Source organism: Stenella coeruleoalba, assembly GCF_951394435.1.
Source record: "Stenella coeruleoalba genome assembly, chromosome: 8".
NCBI lineage: Eukaryota > Metazoa > Chordata > Mammalia > Artiodactyla > Delphinidae > Stenella > Stenella coeruleoalba.
In genome coordinates this window covers 35,509,185-35,529,902 of record NC_137154.1, presented here as the reverse complement: position 1 = coordinate 35,529,902, position 20,718 = coordinate 35,509,185, and the positions used below count along the sequence as shown (strand labels likewise).

Sequence of the window (20,718 nt, the reverse complement as noted above, 5' to 3'; positions counted from 1 at the left end):
CTCCATGTTTCCCCCAATCCCTTCCGCACTTGGCAACCATAGTCTGTTTTCTATGCTGGACTTTTGCTTTGAATCTCGCTTTTTTCCATGTGTAACTTTGGAATCCGTTCCCTCTTTGAGTGACTGGCTGGAGGACAATCTTTTTTTTAGAGCCCTTATCTTAAAGGTGCCTCTAAAGCTCATTTATATATTAATCAATCAGCAAGCATTAACTGTGAGTCTGCTATGCTGCCGTGTGCCAGCCACTGTGCTGGGTCCTGATTGCACAAGAGGAATGTGGAAGATGCTCTGCGCTTGGGGGCCCTTGGTCCAGGTGCAGGGATGAGAGAACCAGAAATAGATCGTATTCATTCATTCAAAAATGTTTATTGCACACCCATGTGATGGGCACTGTTCGGGCTGTTAGAGATGTAGCGGAGAAAAGACAGAGTCTCTGGGTTCCTGAAACTTCGGTTCCAGCATTGATGGGGAATCACAGTGAATAAGTATACTCATATATTAGTAACTATAGATAGCCATATAGACTATGAAGGAAATAAAACAGCAATACCGAGGAGAGAAAGAAGGAGAGGAGAGACTTTAGATAGATAGGATTATTGGGGAAGGCTTCCTTGCAGAGGAGGTATTTGATCTGATGCCTGAATGAAGAGGCCAGCCATGCAAAGATAATAGTATCATTCCTGATCACTTACATGATTAATGATGAACACTTTTTATGTGCTAGGCACTGTTTTAGATTCTTTATATTTGTTAACTAATTTCATCCTTAAAATAATCCATAATAGTCCTAACAGAGAGATGGGTATTATGAGCTCCATTTTACAGAAAGGAAAACAGAGGCACAGGGAGGTTAAATCATGTGGCCAAGGTTAGGTCCAGTAAGTGGCAAAGCTGAGAATTGAATTCAGGCTGTTTTGCTCCAGAGCTGACATTTTTGGAAGAGCTGGTACAAAAACCCTTGGATCAAACAAGTTTAAGGGGCACAAAGATGGCCAGTGTGGGTGGAAGTACCCGAGGAGGTCGGAGAGTGCGGCCAGGGCCAAAGTAAAAGCTTGGTCTTTGTTTCAGCCCCAGCAGCAACACCAAGCCACGCAGGGTCTTTCAGGCCATTGTAAGGAATTAGGGTCTTATTTCAATTGTGCTGGTCAGTGTGGTAGGTTGAGAAATGACCCTCCCCCACCCAAAGATATTCTGTCCTAATCCCCAGAACCTGTGACTGTGTCACTTTACATGATTAAAAACAACTTCGAAGATGTGATTAAGTTAAGCATCTTTTGGTGGGGAGGTGAGCCTGCATTACCCAGGTGGGCCCAATGTAATCACAAGCGTCCTATAAGAGGGAAACAGGAAGTTCCGTCAGAGAGCGGGTGATGCAAAGATGGCGGCAGAGAGAGATTCTACGTTGCTACAAAGCTAAGTTGGAGGATTAGAAGGGGACCTGAACCACGGAAAAGGCAAGGTAAATGGATTCTCCCAAAGAGCTTCTGGAGGGAGGGTGGTCCTGCCCGCATCTTAGTTTTGGTCCAGTGAAACCCATTTCAGCCTTCTGACCTCCAGAACCGTGGGATAATAAGTTCGTGTTGTTTTAAGCCACTAAGTTTGCAGTGATTTGTTATAGCAGCAACAGGAAACTAATACAGGCACCTGTTTGAGGGTTTAAAGTAAGGGGTCGACGGGATTGATATGATATGATTTAAGTATGAAAAAGATTTCCTTGATTCTCCAATTGCTACATGAGAGAGAGAGAGTCAGAGAGGAGCGGGGAGAGGAGAGGAGGGGGAAAGAAACAAGTGGAAGCAAGCTGGCATTTGACAACTGCTGCAGTGTTACAGTCAAGAGGATGGAGGGTCTCGGTGGTGATGGAGGTGGAGCTCAGGGCTTGCTGATGCACGGATGTACCCTGAGACACCCTGACAGAGAGCAGGCAGATGAGGGCATGAAGGAGCCTCAAGATGGCTGGAGAGGTGGGAGGAAACCCAGAAGAATGCAGTGTCCAAAAGACAGAGTGCCTCAGGGCTTCCCTGGTGGCGCAGTGGTTGAGAGTCCGCGTGCCGATGCAGGGGACACGGGTTCGTGCCCCGGTCCGGGAAGATCCCACATGCCGCGGAGCGGCTGGGCCCCTGAGCCATGGCCGCTGAGCCTGCGCGTCCGGAGCCTGTGCTCCGCAACGGGAGAGGCCACAACAGTGAGAGGCCCGCGTACCACAAAAACAAAAAAACAAAAAAACAGAGTGCCTCAAAAAGGAGGGAGAGGACAACGGTTGGGAGGTTGCTGAGAGGTTAGTTAGGCCGAGGATAGAGAACTGACTATTGGATTTGGCAAGATGCAGAATGTAAGATGGGTCACAATGGGTGGTAGTGGTCAGTGTAGCTACAAATACTGGCTGGATGTCTCTGTCTAGACCGAGTCTGTCCTACTCACCGTGGCCCAGCGCCTGCCACAGAGAACACGCCCCGAGAATATGTTTGAGCGAATGATTGAATTTTGGAGTGAAGGGGGAAAGCATGCTGAACTGGGGGCTCCAGAGCTTCACGGAGCTAGAGGAATTGGGTTGGGTCTCGCGAGATGGGCAGGTCTTGCATCGGCATGGTGGCTGGAACTCCAGGTGGGAGGAGAGTTGAGATCCCATGCCCGTGGAGCTCCTCACCTGTGCCGGGCACTGCCCCAGGCACCACACGTGTTCTGCATTCCCAGGGCTCACCTGGGGCCCGAGAGAGCTTGCCAGAGGGTCAGCGAACAACCACTCGTGGTGGCAGAGGTTCAGGTGGTTTGTGGCTGAAAGAGTATCTGCAGGGACTTCCCCGGCGGTCCAGGGGTTAGGACGCTGTGCTCCCACTGCAGGGGGTGCGGGGTTTGATCCCTGGTCGGGCAGCTAAGATCCCACATGCAGTGGGGCATGGCCAAAAATTAAAACAAAAAAAATCTTCTGGCTGAGTCAGATCATACCCAGGTAGAAAAGACTCCTTGGAAACCTACCGGTCACCCTTTGAGATGAATTAATCATAAAGACACTATTTAAAACACTGAAGGAGTAATTTACTGAAAACTGACTCAGCGTTGTTACCCTAGGACTTGCCAGAGCCAAATTATGTGCGGCAACAACGATCAAAGACCAATTTTCCCCCAAAGCGACATGTTCATTTCTTTACAAAAGCCTTAGTAAGTAGGGCTTGTAATTTGAGCCCTTGGTTGTAGATCTTGTTTGGGAGGGTGGCCGCGGGAAATTGGTGGAGAAGGATCCAGTAGCCAGACGGCAATGGGCTTTGAATTCAGGCAAGCAGCATCTCCAGCGGTTCATTTTAAGGGTGACATTAAAGATTGTATTCTCATCCTAGTAAACATTAAGAGGTCAGTTTTCGAAGGAGCACAGCACGTCTGCCAGAATCCACACCCAGAGCCCCTTTCTGCACTCATCCCACATTTCCTGGAGCTTCTGTTCACAGCCTGGAGTTTCAGGTGTTCAGAAAGCTTTACTGACCCTCCTCAGCACAGGGTCTGAAAGGCCTGTAATGACACTTTCCGGGAGCCAGGAAGCACACCCAGCGAGCATTGCAGATAGATGAATAGTGCGGGAGACCTCCCCAGCAGTGACTCTGGAACTAATGAGCTAACAAGGCATGTAATTAGATTAACACATGTGATCTTAGAGCTGATGATCTACTTTTTAGGACAGTGGAAATAAAGGAGCTGAAAAGAAAGCATTCCACTGAGGAGTTCCAAATTATTATCCCTTCGGAAATGTTCAGGGCACTTGAAATAATAGAGCAGAGCACCTTCTCCAGTGGCCATGCCAGCAAGTATGGGCCCTGACAGGTGGTCAGTCTCAGGCTGGGGGTAGGGCGGTGCTGAGCCGAGAGGGTACCTCATTCATCAGTTAGTTCTTGCTGTGTTACCTGGGACCGATGCTGCTTTATGATTTCTCTCTGTTGTGGAAAAGATTTCTTTTTCCCTCCTTTGCGTAGCATAGTGAGACGTTCCCATATTACTTTCTTGGCGTGTATAGTGACCAGGCCTGCCCTAACCTAATGGGCCAATTATTTCTGGAAGGACCTCCTGTAGCGTTCCTCTTTTTCCTTCAGCTTACTTGGAGAGAAAGAAATCGCACATTTGAGGTTTGCCAAGCTGCCTCCCTCTCCCCAGCTACAGACTTCTGCCATGCAGAGTCCCTACCCCCTCCACCCTGGAGTCATACCCCTCACCTCTGACCACTGGGACCCCAATAAAGCAGATTTTACCTCTGACCTCCCCTCATTCCTTACTTCTCATTCATTCTTTCACCTCTGAGCTCATGCTACCCTGTTGGTCCCCAAGTGCTAAATTTGTGCAGTTTCTGGGGTGAAAGCTCCGAGGCCACCAACATTGTTTCTCACTTGAGCTCCTGACGGCTTGCTAATTAATATGATTTTGGTCGTTGCAGCCTGTGTTGAAGTTGGACCACTTTCCCAGAGGTGGGAAGTCAGACACTCTTCCACAAAACCAAGTAAATCACTCGTATGTGAGGGGGAAGACCCTCAGATACATCAGGAGCATCTTCCTGTGGTTTGGCATCTAGCTTTGCGGGCTGTGGGCTTTTAAGAGCACTTCCTGGCCTCATGAACAGGGGTGCTTGGATTCCTGATAGAAAAGTTATGTGATTAAGATACCTCAAGTAAAACACACGCTTACAGCTCTTTGCCTATCACCATGAGGAGATGCCAGCTCTGTTGCGAAAGCTGGGAAAAGAAAGCGCTGTTTTCCATCAGGCGGAATACAGGCTTATCTGGGAGAGTGTCACTTTCTGCTTGTAGATGCCACAACTATCTCTTTGCCCACAGAGCCACGGGAGCTTGCCTTTGAAACATTAGCTGTTCACCCTCGTAATTGCACCATCCTTTAATTTAATGAAAGCCCATTAAACCGAAACAATAATTAAAATGAGACATCATCTCTGTAGGAGGTTTGCATATTAAAATCACTGCATTTCAATGCCGGCAGATTTTTATTCTTGAACAGTGTTTGAAGCAACATGTAAAAATGATTTATAATGAATAATCATAAACTAGAGAGCTTGGCGGTTGAACATGATGCCTCACTGTTCACTATTGAATTTGAGTAGATGTGGCATGGTCAAGGCCAGTACAGCATTGAAAATGTCTCTCTTAAGCCTGAGAATTGGGCCTGCGCACAAAAGGGAAGTAATTATAATTAGGTTAGCCCACTGCTCCAAACTTTTCAAACAGGCTAGAGAGTGCACGTTCAATATATGGGGCGCTTTAGGGTTCTGGAGGAGCGATGCCCCTTAGATAGGGGAGACCTGGCATTGGAGTGCAGTGGAGAAGTTTAAAGATTCTTCCTTGTCTGGGGATTAGGGAAGTCGTACAGAAATATACAGAAAGAGCTGGGAAGCTGGAGTCAGAAGACACATCTCTGCTTGCTGGAGGTAGGATCTTGGGTGAGTCACTTAACTTGTACACACCAGAGATTCCTTATCTTTAAAGGGAGGTTATTAATGCCCACCTAATGGGTTATTATGAATATGAAATGTGGTCATGTGTGAACCCATTGGCAAATGTTAAAGCTCAGACTTCCAGTGTGTAGATTTCTGAGCCACCTTTGCAAAGCGTCTCAGAAATGCTGTCCTAAAGAGGCCAGGGAAGGGGAAATACTTCTGGAGCACAAGCTATATGGTAGGCACACTCCATGTATTCATCACTCCTTACTGACCCCTGCCACGTGGGTGGTATTACCACTGTGTTGACACACGGGGCAACTCAAGGATGAAGGAAAGAAGCTGAGTTACCCAACCTCTCACAGAGGCTACATGGTGGAGCTGGCATTCAAACACCAGTTGGGCTGAGGTGGGTGAACAGGGCAGAGGCAGTGGTGTGCCGTGGTTGGCAGTACACGGATCTGAGTTTGAAATCCAGTGACGATACTTAACTCTTAACTTGCTTAACGATACTTAACTCTTAACGATACTTAACGATACTTAACTCTTAACTTAGAAAGTTAAGAAACTTTCTAAGTTTCTTAACTCTTTGTACCTCATTTATAAGATGGAGATAGCAATACTGACATCCCTGGGCTGCTGTGAGGATTAAATTAGGAAGTATATTTAAAGTCCTTAGCTCACCATCTAGCACACAGCAAAAATTCAAAGATGTTTGGATGTCGGTCGGCTGGCTGGACCTAGATTCGAGTACCTGGGAGCTCAATAGACTCTGCCCACTTTTTAGTTTAAGAGAAGAGAGAACTGGCCACTCATGCCTCCAGCCATGGCTGGCAACCCCTGCTGACCCGCCCGTTGCCCTCCTGCTGGGCCACAGCCATAATCCGCCCCAGCCCCAAGGCTCTCCTGGCAGGGTGGTGGCTGGCATAGCTTGGTACACCCCATCCTCCAGGACTCAGGGCCTGCCCCAGCTGTGTTCCAGATAAACGGTTGGCCTGTTCTTCCTGTGTGACAGGCACTGTTTTAAGAGATTAACATGTGTGAATCTTATACTATCTCTGAGACAGATGCAGTTTTATTCCCATTTTACAGACAAGGAAGCTGAGGCACAGAGGGGTTAATGAGTCCATGGTCACACAACTAGTAAGTGGTGAAGCTGGAATATGAGCCAGTCAGGCTCCAGAGTCAGAGCGCTTAACCGCTGCCCTGCACGGTCCCTTATCGGGAGGATCAGGTCTCTGAGGGGGAGCTCTCTGGTCCCGCTCCAGGTTATTTCCAGCCATGTGTTGCCTCCTGAGCATACGAACTTTTCTTTTGCCTCTGAGCTGAACAACTGAACAGTTCCCATTCATTTATGTTTGTGTCTTTTTTTTTTTGGCAGTATGCGGGCCTCTCACTGTTGTGGCCTCTCCCATTGCGGAGCACAGGCTCCGGACGCACAGGCTCAGCGGCCATGGCTCACGGGCCCAGCCGCTCCGCAGCATGTGGGATCTTCCTGGACCGGGGCACGAACCCATGTCCCCTGCATTGGCAGGTGGACTCTCAGCCACTGCGCCACCAGGGAAGCCCCATACGTTTGTGTCCTTATTACTAGATGCTTAGCCCCTGGCAGATAAAAGATGTGTTTTAGTCAGTTTTGTGTCCATAGTGCCTGGTTCAGAAGAGTGCTCGATAAAGGTTTTGTTTTTGTTTTTGTTTTGCTGTACGCGGGCCTCTCACTGTTGTGGCCTCTCCCGCTGCGGAGCACAGGCTCCGGACACGCAGGCTCAGCAGCCATGGCTCACGGGCCCAGCCGCTCTGCGGCATGTGGGATCTTCCTGGACCGGGGCACGAACCCGTGTCCCCTGCATCGGCAGGCGGACTCTCAACCACTGCGCCACCAGGGAAGCCCTCGATAAAGGTTTTAAAGGTGAAGAATTAATGAGCTAATGATCGGATGAATGAGTGAGCAGTTCGCAGAGGGCCGGGACCAGGACTGTCCTCATGTCTTTTGTAGCAACCCAGAGAGCGTCCCGTGCTGGGAACAATGTTCTTGCCTGTGCTTGACAAACTTCTGTGCAACTTCGTCCACCATGTGCTGGGCATACCTCTGCGTTCTCAGACTCTTGACCGTGAGTGTGGATTAAAATGACACCTGACTTGACTGTCAGTTATTACCAAAATACACCTCAGTCCCATCAGCCTGAGCTGTCATGAGCTGAGGGTCTCAGCTTATGAGAAATGCCCCAGCAGGCCATTCGGGGAGCTGACCAGTCCTCTGCTTTAAGGAAGGGAGTGTTATTCCATGGGAAGCCAGACCTGGTTGAGCTTGGCTGGAGGGAGAGGAGGGGGGATCTCACTAATTTAAAGAGACACAGTTTCATGATTGAAAGCTGGGTGGTTTATGCTTATTTTCTTCTTTTGTAGGATGCCCTCTTTACTTCTCCCCTGTTTCTATAACAAAACTGATTGTTTTTTCCTTACAATAATTCTGGAAATAATACAATCTAGAAAATTGAAATGTGTGGAAAGGAGAAAAATGTCACCCAAATTAGCTCCCAATGCTAACATTTTGATTGAAGGCCATCATATCTTTCTGCTATGCATCACTAAATACATTTTTTATATACTTGGTATGACATTCTACATAAAATTGTGTGCCTGTTTGACATTATTGCCTAGGAATTTCCTGTGTTATTCTAGTACCTTTGATATTATGTTATCCTACGTAATTTTCCATTGTGTACAGTCTAATTTACAATCATTCCCTGGATAGCTTTTTTGCTATATGATGCAGTCTTCCTTTCCTCCCTGCCCCAGTTTTAATGAGATATAATTGGCATGAAACATTGTATTAAAGTGTACAGGTTAATGATTTGATATATGTATACTGCAAAATGATTACCTCAGTAAGTTTAGTTAACATCCGTTGCCTCATATAATTAGAATTCTTTTTCTTGTGATGAGGACTTTTAAAATCTCTTAGCAACTTTTTTTTTAAATGTATATATTTGTTTTTGGCTGCATTGGGTCTTTGTTGCTGTGCGCTGACTTTCTCTAGTTGCAGCGAGCGGGGGCTACTCTTCATTGTGGTGTGTGGGCTTCTCATTGTGGTGGCTTCTCTTGTTGCAGAGCACGGGCTCAGTAGTTGTGGCTCGTGGGCTCTAGAGCGCAGGCTCAGTAGTTGTGGCACACGGGCTTAGTTGCTCCGCGGCATGTGGGATCTTCCTGGACCAGGGATCGAACCCATGCCCCCGCATCGGCAGGCAGACTCTTAACTACTGTGCCACCAGGGAGGTCCCTTAGCAACTTTCAAGTAGCCAGTATGGTATTGTTAACTACAGTCACCATGCTCTACATTACATCCCTAGAACGTATTCATCTTATAACTGCAAGTTTGTAGCTTATACAGTGCAGTCTTTTTATTAAAAAAATCTTTATCAGCCTTTTTTTTGTTGTTGTTCTCCTCTCCTGTGATTCAGATAGAGCTGGCATCCATGCTTTACCCCTATCTTTATTATGAGGCATCCAACTGAGATGGGGGTGGAGGGATGAGGGTTAGTGGGGAGACTTGACCACTGGTAGGTTATAGTGCCAGTGTAGGGGGACAGCGTGAAGAGAAAGAGTGATCACAGTTTGCTAACTTCTTAGTGACAAGGGGATGCATTGATATTCCTTACCAGTATTTTTTTTTTGAAGTTCTGAACTCTACTTTTAAATGGTTGGCTTTGTTCATCACTGAATTTTTTATTTATTATTTTTTTTACATCTTTATAATTGCTTTACAATGGTGTGTTAGTTTCTGCTTTATAACAAAGTGAATCAGTTATACATATACATATGTTCCCGTATCTCTTCCCTCTTGCGTCTCCCTCCCTCCCACCCTCCCTATCCCACCCTTCTAGGTGGTCACAAAGCACCGAGCTGACCTCCCTGTGCTATATGGCTGCTTCCCACTAGCTGTTTTACTTTTGGTAGTGTATATATGTCCATGCCACTCTCTCACTTTGTCCCAGCTTACCCTTCCCTCTCCCCATATCCTCAAGTGCATTCTCTAGTAGGTCCGTGTCTTTATTCCCATCTTACCCCTAGGTTCTTCATGACATTTTTTTTCTTAAATTCCACATATATGTGTTAGCATACATTATTTGTCTTTCTCTTTCTGACTTACTTCACTCTGTATGACAGACTCTGGGTCCATCCACCTCATTACAAATAGCTCAATTTCGTTTCTTTTTATGGCTGAGTAATATTCCATTGTATATATGTGCCACATCTTCTTTATCCATTCATCCGATGATGCACACTTAGGTTGTTTCCATCTCCTGGCTATTGTAAATAGAGCTGCAATGAACATTGTGGTAACATGACTCTTTTTGAATTATGGTTTTCTCAGGGTATATGCCCAGTAGTGGGATTGCTGGGTCATATGGTAGTTCTGTTTGTAGTTTTTTAAGGAACCTCCATGCTGTTCTCCATAGTGGCTGTACCAATTCACATTCCCACCAGCAGTGCAAGAGGGTTCCCTTTTCTCCACACCCTCTCCAGCATTTGTTTCTAGATTTTTTGATGATGGCCATTCTGACTCCTTACCAGTATTTTAAAATATTTATAAGAAGAGCTTAGCTCCTCCACCATGATGATCTAGTTAGTAAAATTATGGGGCCACCTGAATCTCTTTTTTGAGTCATGTAGTAATTATAAAAATGATTAATACCACGTGTCACAGGGTTCCTTGGGTTTAGTCCCCGAATAGAGGAGTTAAGGATGCTTAGCTGGCTTTACCCTTAGGTGGCTCATTATGTTAATGTACTTTTTCTCAGCAGGTTGGGGTTATAGTTGAGTGTCTTTGGTAAACCTCCTCCGTTGTGTTCCAGGCTTTGGAATCAAGAAATATTATTAATGCAGCAAACATTTTTCGAGGTTCTACCATGTGCCAGGCAACATGCTGAGTGTATCTGTTGATAAACCTTCCCTGTGGAATGTAGTCCAGTAGGCATGATAGCCATTAATGAAGGGATGACACACAATAAAGTGATTAGACACATAAAGACTTGATATTTACAAAAAGTACAGTGAAGACAACATAGGGAATTCGAGCTGGTCTGGGATGGTCAGGGAAAGCGGGCCTGAAGGAGTAACGATTAAGCTGGTATCCACGGAAGAGAGAAAGAAGAGAGGTCACTGAAGATGAGAATATACCAAGGTGGGAAGGAATATGGCCCTGGGAAGAAGAGGCAGGAGACTTGTGTGGCTGGAGCGCAGGATGAAGCAGGTGGGAGAGAGGACAGACAGGCGAATGAAAACGTAAGCAGGAGTGCCAGGCGAATGCTATGGAATGTCCTGATCACCTCTGCTGGGGCAAGACTCAGTTTTATCTCCAGTCATGTTGTGTGACCTTGGGCAAGCCATAAAACTTATGTGTCTCAGTTTCTTTACCTGTAAAATGGGGGATTGTTATTTAGCTCAGGGGTTGTACGAATAGATTGTTCATAAATATTTCCCGAGTGGATACAGTGTCGGGCGCTGGGTATATGATGGTTTGTCCCTTTTCCACAGGCACCAAGCCCTGAGGTCCTACATATTGGCAAACCGTAGACATAGCACAGTGAAGAGTGTAGCATATGGGACCAGGCTGTCAGGTTGGGATCTCAGAACCGTGGACTCCTAGCCCAGTGTCTTTTAGAAAATCATTTAAATTCTGTAAACCTTAGTTTTCTCATATGTAAAGTAGGAAAAATAATAATGGCTACTCCTAAGATTATTGTAATTAGATGATATGCGCAAAGCAGTTAACCCTGCGCTTGGCACCATCGTAAGCCATACACGTGTTTGCTTTTTATCATTCAGGCTCCTGGAGCTAATGGAGGTTTAATGGGATATTATCGTGAACTTGTTCATGGAGATAGAAATCCCTTACACATTAAGTGGGAGTCTTCTGGTGTCCCTACTACTATCTGTGATTTCTGCTGCTTTGAAAGTGCTTGGATCAATAACATCTGAAGTTCTCAAAGAAGGGCCCCAGGACCTAACAGTGGGACATGTGCCTCTCTCCACACAGTAGGAATTGCCCTGTGGACAGTTGGCAGTTCTGAAATGGCAAATTTCCTCTCTACTTAGAAATGAAAAGCCAACTGTCCTTTCAAATTAGCAAGTGTTCCTTTATCTTTCGGGGCCAATCTTAACCACAAGCTTATGTGGGACTCAGGCTAGAAGGAGGTGCTATGTCTATATGGAGGTTCTGCCACGTGTCGAGGTTCTTAGTGTACACGTGCTGGGACTACGGAGACGTCGCCTGAATTCACCATCACTCAAGACTGAGGCAAGCAGCCCTGGTGTGTTTGTTTCGTCCTGTTTCTGGCTGCTGCTGTCTTTGCTCTCTCAACTCACCAATCAGTGGAGAGTTCCCTCCAATGTTAGATTGAGTAGATGCTCTCCTGCTGGACTTTTAGTGACAGAGGCTTGCAGAGAAAGAAAAATGCCAGGATAATGGAAAACACCTGGGTGTTCATAGCCTCACAGCGATCCTGCAAGGAATGCCCTCTTCTCTCTATTTCTCCTGTCTAGTAAATGCTTATTCATCTTTTTTGACTCAGGCTCAAAGTTACGTCCTGTATGATGTCATCCCCAGCCTCCCCGGGTCCCTTCCTTCCTTCCTTTTATGCATTGCCCTACTCTGTTTTCACCAAGTAACTGTCTTGCTTATGTAGCTGTCCTGGATGCCAGAAATGGTTTTTACCTTTTTGCTGATACCTGACACAGCGTTAACACAGGTATATGTTTGTTGACATTGAAAATCACCACCCTCCTCACCCTGTAAGTCAGGGAAAATGGAAATGAAGTTTCTTCTACATTAGGCAGAGAAGAGCTTGTGAACACCCTCGTTTAATTTCTCTCCTCCATTCTTCAGCCTTCTTCCTTCACCTAACACGTTTTTACTGATGCTTCCTCATCACATTAGCATTTTTAGTGTTTCTTGAAAATTGACTAGGTAGAGCTATTTCATCCTAGTGGGGAAAGAAAGGAAATAAGGTAAGGAACATGAAACAAGATTATGGTAAGTGATACAAGGAAATAGTTGATCACAATACATATACTGTGATAAGTGGTATGAAGGAAGTCACCAAAGTGGCATTTTAGACATTAATGGGGGCCCCGTTGGAGGGAGTGGCCAGGAGGTTGCATTTGCAGTGAGAGCTGGGGGAGAAGGGAGAGGTAGGCAAGAGGCATTTGTGTGTGGCCGTGCGGGCCATGCGGAAGAGCCTGATTTTATCCCGGGAGCGACGGGAAGCCACTGGAGGGTTTTAGGCAAGAGATGGAAATGATCCTGATTTCTGCCTTAAGAAGGGCACTTGGGCTGCTGTGTGGAGGGTGGAGAAGGGAAGGTAACACGGAGACCAGTGAGGATGCAGTTGGAGAGATGATGGCAGCTTGGACAAGAGTTTGAAGAGTACAGCTGGGAAGAAATGGACAGATGCCAGACATGGGAGCCCTCGTGACACGCTCTCGGATTGAATACGGAGCGTGTAGGAAAAGAAAAAATTGAGGACAATTTCTAGTTTTTTGGCGTGAGGAAGTGGGTGGTTCCATTTACTAAGACTGGGAACTCTAGGAGATAAGAGAGGGTTGGGGGAGAGAACAAGAGCTCAGTGGGCGAATACAACTTGGTGTTAGATATTCAGATACTGAATATGGAGATATTCAGAAGGACACTGCATATATGAGTCTGTTACTTAAGGGAGAGGTTGAGGTTGCAGATATAAGTTTGGGGGTCATTGGCCATCTGGCTTGATGATACTCCCCCAGGGAGAATTGAATGAGAGGTGAGGATACCCGTAATTGATGTGATATTAACTCCCCTAGTAGGCATTGCTGATCAGTTATGGCCCTCTTTGCTTTGGGCCTAAGCTTCAGAATCCTCTAATGAGCTCCCTGGGCAGCCACGGGCAATCAGTTGATTCCTAATTGATGGGTAAAGTAGGAAGTAGCAAACAGGAAAAAAAAGTAAAGGACAAAGTTAATCTCAAGAACCAAGTGTTTTTTTCCTGGCACTAAATTCTAGGTGAAATATATTATGAGGCTCTTTGCCCAGTAGTAGTAATAATAAAAATAACATTAACAAACATTGGCTAATGATCTCTCGTTTACAGAGTGATTTGTTCCTACGTTTAATTGGTTTTGAATATCATCCTGGAGAGTCTTCGGCTAGGATTCTGTAGAGGGCAGAAAAGCATTCCCTAAGTGGCTGTCTCTCATCTCAGCCCTGGACAGAAGCTGACAGCATGCCGCTTAGTAGTAAAGTAGTGAAAGCCTTTCTTTGGGCAGAAAGGCAAATGTCATTGAGGTAGGTTTTCTGTGGGTACAGTGTTCTTGGGTTGGGTCCCTCCTTGGAAGAGGACCAACCTTGCTTCCCACTGTGCATAGCCTAGACTTGAACAGCTGCAAGACTGGTGTTCTGTGCTGCAGACTTGAAACAGCAATGTATAGAGTTATAGGAGATAAAGCTGGGGAGGCCCTGAGAAATCGCCTAGTCCAAGCCCCTCATTTTGCAGATGAGAAGACTGAGGCCTGAGGTCAAGAATTGAAGGATTTCTTTTTGTTAAAAACCACTCTTCAGGATGAGGTTCTTCAAGGTCCGAATACAAGTCTGTGATGTTGCTTGGGCCATGCAGCCTTTGCAGTTATGTTTTTCTTTTAAAATTTTTTTAATACAATTTTTAAAGGTTACTTTCCATTTACAGTTATTACAAAATATTGGCTATAGTCTCTGTGTTGTACAATACATCCTTGAGCCTGTCTTACACTCAATAGCTTGTACCTCCCACTGCCCCACCCCTGTGTACTCCCCACTTGTAACCACTAGTTTGTTCTCTGTATCTGTGAGTCTGCTTCTTTTTGGTTATATTCACTAGTTTGTTGTTTCTTTTAGATTCCATATGTAAGTGATATCATACAATATTTGTCTTTGTCTGACTTATTTTAATTTAGCATAATGCCCTGCAAGTCCATCTATGTTGCGGCAAATGGCAATATTTCATTCTTTTTTATGGCTGAGTAGGATTCCATGGTATATATATATATACCACAGCTTCTTTATCCATTCATCTGTTAATGGACACTTAGGTTGTTTCCGTATCTTGGCTATTGTAAATAAGGCAGTCCTATGTTTTTCAAAGCTTCCTCGGGCAGTCCTGGAGAAATACCCAAGTAGTTACCATACCATCAGAGGACGTGGTCAGGGCATGAGAGAAGGCCACCAAACACGTCTTTGGTGTTCATTTGTCATCCTCTGAATAGTTTTCTCTAATTCAGCTCCCTTGGTGCCCACTTCCTGCTGCCAGAAAGTGTAGTGTAAAATAGTGATGTAATGCCCAGTTTATCATGACAAGGGTGAGCCTGAAATGAGGGATGTCTCTCATTATGCGGATGTTGCAGAAAGAAAGATTTCTGTCCAGTAGCAGGATTAGCTGGACTCGCACACCTCTAGGCCTGCTGAATGGGCCTCAACCTTAATAAACATTTCACGAGGATAGTCATCCGCTGCATGTTTACAGAGGAATTCCAGGCACGCTGATGTATTATGGGCATGCCTTGTATTTATCCTTTAAGCAAAAGCAATTGTCTGGCATTATGAGCTCTAGTAAATCTCTTCTGGGTACAAGGCAAGGACGGGTTTCCCTAGATGCATTGTGGAGAGAAAGAAGCTGAGGCCACGGGAAAAGGGAAATTAGAGACTGCTGAGTGGCCCTGGATCCTATTAGACTCAGGATTCTCTGAATTTTGGACCCCTTTTATCAGACTGCCTCTCACCTTATTTTCAGCAGCTTAATCTGTTTGCAGCAGGCCAGATTGCTCCGTGTCCCATCACAGTTCCTGTCAGAAAATCACCGGCTGGCCAATTGTGAACTTGTCAAAGTGATAAGCGGGCACGGTGGCTGAGACGGCATGTCCAGGCTTTGCCTTGAATGCGCGCAGCCGTGTGGAGTGGTGGGTGGCACCTGAAAATGGAAAACTACTGACGAGAGGGGAAAAGGGAGAATGTACCGTGGACCCTCTGGACAAGGCATTTTTAACTGTGCATCTTTTCTCCTTTTCCTTCTCGTATTCCCTCTCCTCTTTTCCCATCTGTATTCCTTCTTTCCTTCCTCTTCTCCTCCTCCATTTCCTCTTCTTTCTCCCTTCTGTTCCTTCTTGACTCCTAGATATAGAAAGGGAGATCCACGCAGCCCCTCACGTGAGTGACAAATTAATTCAGCTGTTCCGGAATAAGAGCGAATTCACCTTTCTGGCCACTGTACAGCAGAAGCCATCCAGTTCAGGAGTGATACTGTCCATTCGAGAACTGGAACGCAGGTAAGAAAGAGCTTTCTACTTCTCAAAAATATCTACCTAGCATTCATGGGCTGTACAAAATGCCTTGGAATTCAGAGGGCGGAGCTCCAGGAAAATGTTCGGCTTGCTGAAGCCTCGTGACTGTTGAACACATTCATGGACTGACTTTGCCTTAAGATGTCTTTCTCACCTATTTTCTATCTCCTGGTAGACTTTGCTCATATAAAACCACATGCTATCCATCAGATTTAGGCCATCAAGCAAGTTACATTTACCAAGAACCTCCAGTAAGCCTTCATTGTGTTTATTTTATGCAGGAACTGTGCTTGTCGCTGGGAACATTAAGGTGAATAATACAGAGTGTTTATTCTAAGGATCGCATCACACAAGCTAGTAGGGAATATGGACAAATGAATGTCACGAAGAATTGTAGATGCAGTGCTGGAAGCTTGTGTTTAGGGAATAAAGGTAGTAGGCAATTCTGCTAAGCTTTGTAGTAAGCCAGGAAAGGGTTCAGAGAAGATGATGACTGTATAAGGAAATCAAGTGAGTAGATATTTGACAGGCTGAATGGGAAGGAGTAAGGAATAGGAAGAAAAACATTCAAGGAAGAGGTTGTGATGATTTGGGGAAGGAACGGGTAAGTGGGTAAGTAGATGACACAAAGTGTGTGGGGCAGGGGCTGAGGTGTTTGAGGCAGGCAGAGATAGGTGGTATCATAGAGGCAGGCGGAAACGAGATCATTCCAAAGCTCTGATGCTGTGTTGAAAACCTTGGACTAAAGTCCCCGTAGATGATGGGAAACTACATAATGGTTTTAAGTTTGAGAAAGGTCACTCTATTCGGGAGTTCAAAGTAATGATTATTAGATAATCTAAGACAAGGGTATAAGGTCCTTTCTGGGATATACTGGTGAGCTGTGGCAAAGCAGAGGGTGAGGGGAAAGATTGTGTCCACGAACCTCCATTCCCTTAGAGCCCCTCTGTTGGCCCCTGTAAGCGTGCTGGAAGCCTTCTCCCCAGACCAAAGCTCCTGGACAAGCAAACAGATCTCTTTCTCAGAGAGACTGGCGGTATTTCAGTCTGCTGTCTGTGTAGTGCCCTGGGGGTGACAGCCTGCCAAGGACTGTCTCTTCGACTGTTTTGGTCCCATGGGACCCAGGAGCTGGGCTCCAGAGCCAGGGAATCAAGGGTGTTCCTTGGGTGGCAGCTCTAAAAACCAGGGCACCGGATGGTATAAGAGCTCGCTTCTGGGAGATACTGACCCTCTGGAGTTTGCAGAGGGAGGATGTCACGGCTGCCAGTCTTCCTTCTGGAGAGGGTTCCAGCAGGTTCCTGGATGTGTGTGTTAGACTAGATGCCTGCCCCTCAGGCCAATGCTTTATTATAAGCAAATGAGCCTCTTTCACGTGAAGTCTGGGCGCCAGAGGCTTCCTCTGATCTGGGCCCCGAGCTGGGTGAGTCCCAGTGTGTGAGCTCTTTTCTCAGGTCATTACAGCCTTGTGGATCTTGTGGACACGAGCCTCTTTGGTTTTCGCAGCTAGACGTTGTGGAGGATTGTCTCTTAGGTGCAGGTGTTAAGAGGTGGGGTGCCTGATGTGGGGTTCAAACTCTTTGCTTCTTAAGGAGAAGCTTTGGGTTTTAAGTTCCCTACTGACTCTGGGTCTCTGAACTGGGGCTGGGGTTTACAGTGAGATTATGTCTCACCCTATCCTATCTGCTTCGATGCAGTTTTTTTTTTTTTTTTCCCATCATTTGTCCCATGTGCTCAGCCAGCCTTTAGGTTTTTTCCAGAGGAAAATGTTGCATAGGTAGCTGTAGACTTAGTGTGGAGGACGAGGTGCACTCGGGATCTACCTGTGTCACCATCCTGAACTGGAACCTCCCAGCCAATTTTATTTTTATTTATTTATTTTTGGCCGCGTTGGATCTTCGCTGCTGCGTGCGGGCTTTTCTCTAGTTGCAATGAGCAGGGACTACTCTTTGTTGTGGTGCGCGGGCTTCTCATTGTGGTGGCTTCTCTTGTTGTGGAGCACGGGCTCTAAGTGCACGGGCTTCAGTAGTTGCGGCACGTGGGCTCAGTAGTTGCGGCATGCAGGTTCAGTAGTTGTGGCACACGGGCTTAGTTGCTCTGTGACATGTGGGATCTTCCTGGACCAGGGATCGAACCTGTGTTCCTTCATTGGCAGGCAGATTCTTAACCACTGCACCACCAGGGGAGTCTCCCAGCCAATTTTAACTGAATACCAATTTTATATTAATCCATTGAAAATACCTACTCTGTCCTGAGTGCTATGCCAGTTTTTGTGGGGAAGTGAAGGAAACAAAATCTAACAGAGTTTGGCAATGTCAAGCAAGGCATGACCACATAAAAAAACTAAAGAATAAAAAAGAGCTATTAATAGAGAAGTAATAGACTGGAGTTACTAGGCAGTGTGTAGCTAACTTCAAAATTATGTGGCTCCCCAAACTTACCCCTGTACCCCTCCCTCCCCCCCCAGGGGTGGACAGCAGTGGCAGAATGCTGGCCCCCCACAAGCCCACAGAACAGTCACTGCCTAAGCAGAGGGTGGCAACTGGGGAAAGACAGGTGGGCCCTGGGCACCAGGAGCAACCGGGCCAGTGGCTGAGAACTGGTCCCAGGGAGGTGGTAGGTGGTGGGAGGGAGCTGCACATGAATGGAGGCTCCAAGGGCCCAGTTCATGCTCTACTGTCCCATCGGACTTCACTGACAAAACTCAAAGTCAAAGGTAAAATTACTGAGAATTTCAAGATGGTGACTACAGAGCATTAACCCCCAAGTGTGAGTCCCTCCTGAGGGCAGGATCCTGTGCAAATGCACTGGTCACATGCCCATGAAGCCAGCCCTACCTTGACCTTGCAGCAGACACGGTGGTGCTCTCCCTTGACCCCCTCACATCTCTTGTGTAGGTTCTGTGTGCCCTTCATCTGGCTTCTATGGGCTTTGCTTCTGAAGGTTGACACCTTACAACTTGCCTCAGAGCACTGACCCTCAGCCTCTATAGCCCCTTCACCCTACTATACTGAGAGCGGAAGTGTCTAGGAGTTCACTTCCTCCCCAGGCAGGCTGGAGTCAATGATTGACTCATGAGTGTGGGAGTATGGAAGCCTAGTTCCCTGGCCTTTGATGCCCAGAGGCCAGTCATTCTCTGAGGCTTCATTCATCCCCCAGAGCAACCAGGGATCAGGCTGAGGCTGGGACTTCCTTCCCTCCCTCCCTCCCTCTCCTGGGAGCACTTCCTTAGGAAATCACTTGCTCTCAAATCTCGTCAGGGTCACTACTGGGGAACCAGAGTTCAGATAAACCTTCCCTTTTTCTACTTTTTGATATATCAACCTAGATAGGTAAACTGAGGCAAAAGTGATATAAAGGTGTTAAGTTCACTGAGTTCAGTACATTAAATTGGTGGTTAAGGAAGACCACATAGAAGGGAGACTGCTGAACAGGTAGACTTCTGCAGGCAAGGGAAAGAGAAGGGTATAGAAGCAGGGAGAACAGTGTGGGCAGTCACACGGGGAAGAAATGAAAGAAACGCAATTTTTTTTTTTTTGATTGTGGGGAGAGGTACGGAGAACAGATCATTCGCTGGAGCAGAGGATCTTTCCATGTACATTTTCCACAGAGGTGAGGATCTCAACAGTTCTGTCTCTTTCCAGTGGTTAAGTTTGCCCTCAGCCTCAAAGGGATGTGATGGACCCTGACCCTTCTGTGGGGATGCAGTCAGCACGCTGAGCTGGTTGTTTCTGGGCCAGCCTGGCAAAAGCGAGCTGCCATATGTGTTGGTGAGCAGGCATGGGTTAGGGTCCACATGTTCCGTAGGCTGGGAGAAAGCACAGGTTCTTATTGCCCAAGGGTGGAGATGTCAAGTCAGCCTCAGCTTCACAGACATAGGAAGGTCATGTCCTTGCCCCACTGGCTTTGTGGGGTTGGGTGTGAGGGCTTCCTCGGTATGAGGGCCATACACATGTCCAAGAATAGAGTGTGGGGCATCTCCAAATGCTTCTCAGTGGAAGCAGAGAACTTCCCAAAGCAGGTGAGAAGTGAGTGGAATGGCAACCGATATAGTAGAGCACTGGCTTCAGAGTCAGACATGATAGAGACTGGAGTCTGACTTCTAGCTTTGCAGTACCTGCTGTTTAATATGTTGGAACCTCAATATCTTTATCTGTAAATGGGGATAATAATCTGCCTTGCAGGATGGCCGTGAGGATGAAAAAAGATAGTGCATGTTAAGTGCACAGCTCTGAACAAATATGTATTTCTTCTCCTTGTCTAATCCTAAGTCTTGAAACTCTGTGGGTTTCTCTTTTGGAATCTAAAAAAATCCATATCTTTAAGAAACGTTTTGAAAAGCCTTTTGTGTTGCCAGGAGAGTCATCTGAGGCCACCTTCTCTTACTTTCCCGGCAGGATTCTAATAGAACTGGAGGATCATTGAATGGAAATCATCTGACCATTTTTCATTGTAATAGGAAAACCTCAGGTCTTGACTCAAATGAAATAGATATAAAGAAGTAGAAAATAAGTTCCCCTCCACTTCTGAATTCTGTGGTGCCTTCCTGCATGTTTGTTTAGTCTAATCAAGGCAAGGTATAAAGGATTAACTCTGAATCTGAAATGTACTTGGCTGTGGGTACTAAAGATCTGGTTCCATGCTTAAGGAGATTAACATCTAGTTAAGGAGGCTCTCAGCATGCAGGAAGTAGAGGGGAATATATATTTACGAATTAGGCTTTTTATAATACAAAAGAGGTTCCCATCTGTAATATGTGAGAACCTTTAGTCATTTTCAGATTTCTTTTTGTTTTCCAGGGTAACAGTGTCTAGAGCAGCAAATTGCCTTTGTAGACATTTGGCATGCACATTTGACCGGGTATAGAAGATAATCGGGCCCTTCTTTATTCAGTAGCAGAGGATCCAGGGATTTCATAGACTGGATTGATAAACTGGAATCTATTA

The 20,718-nt window shown here is 46.2% G+C and overlaps 1 protein-coding gene across 4 annotated transcripts in view; it reads left to right on the top strand.

Moving 5' to 3' along the window:
* NELL1 (neural EGFL like 1) overlaps positions 1 to 20,718 on the top strand; it is a gene marked incomplete at its 3' end in the record, with an annotated part of 862,435 nt that overhangs the window by 66,451 nt on the left and 775,266 nt on the right. For all 4 annotated transcript variants that reach the window (XM_079930799.1, XM_079930798.1, XM_079930797.1 and 1 more), the window contains exon 3: positions 15,610 to 15,760. In XM_079930799.1, coding sequence (XP_079786925.1) covers positions 15,610 to 15,760 — 151 coding nt within the window. The remainder of the gene's footprint in view (positions 1 to 15,609; positions 15,761 to 20,718) is intronic.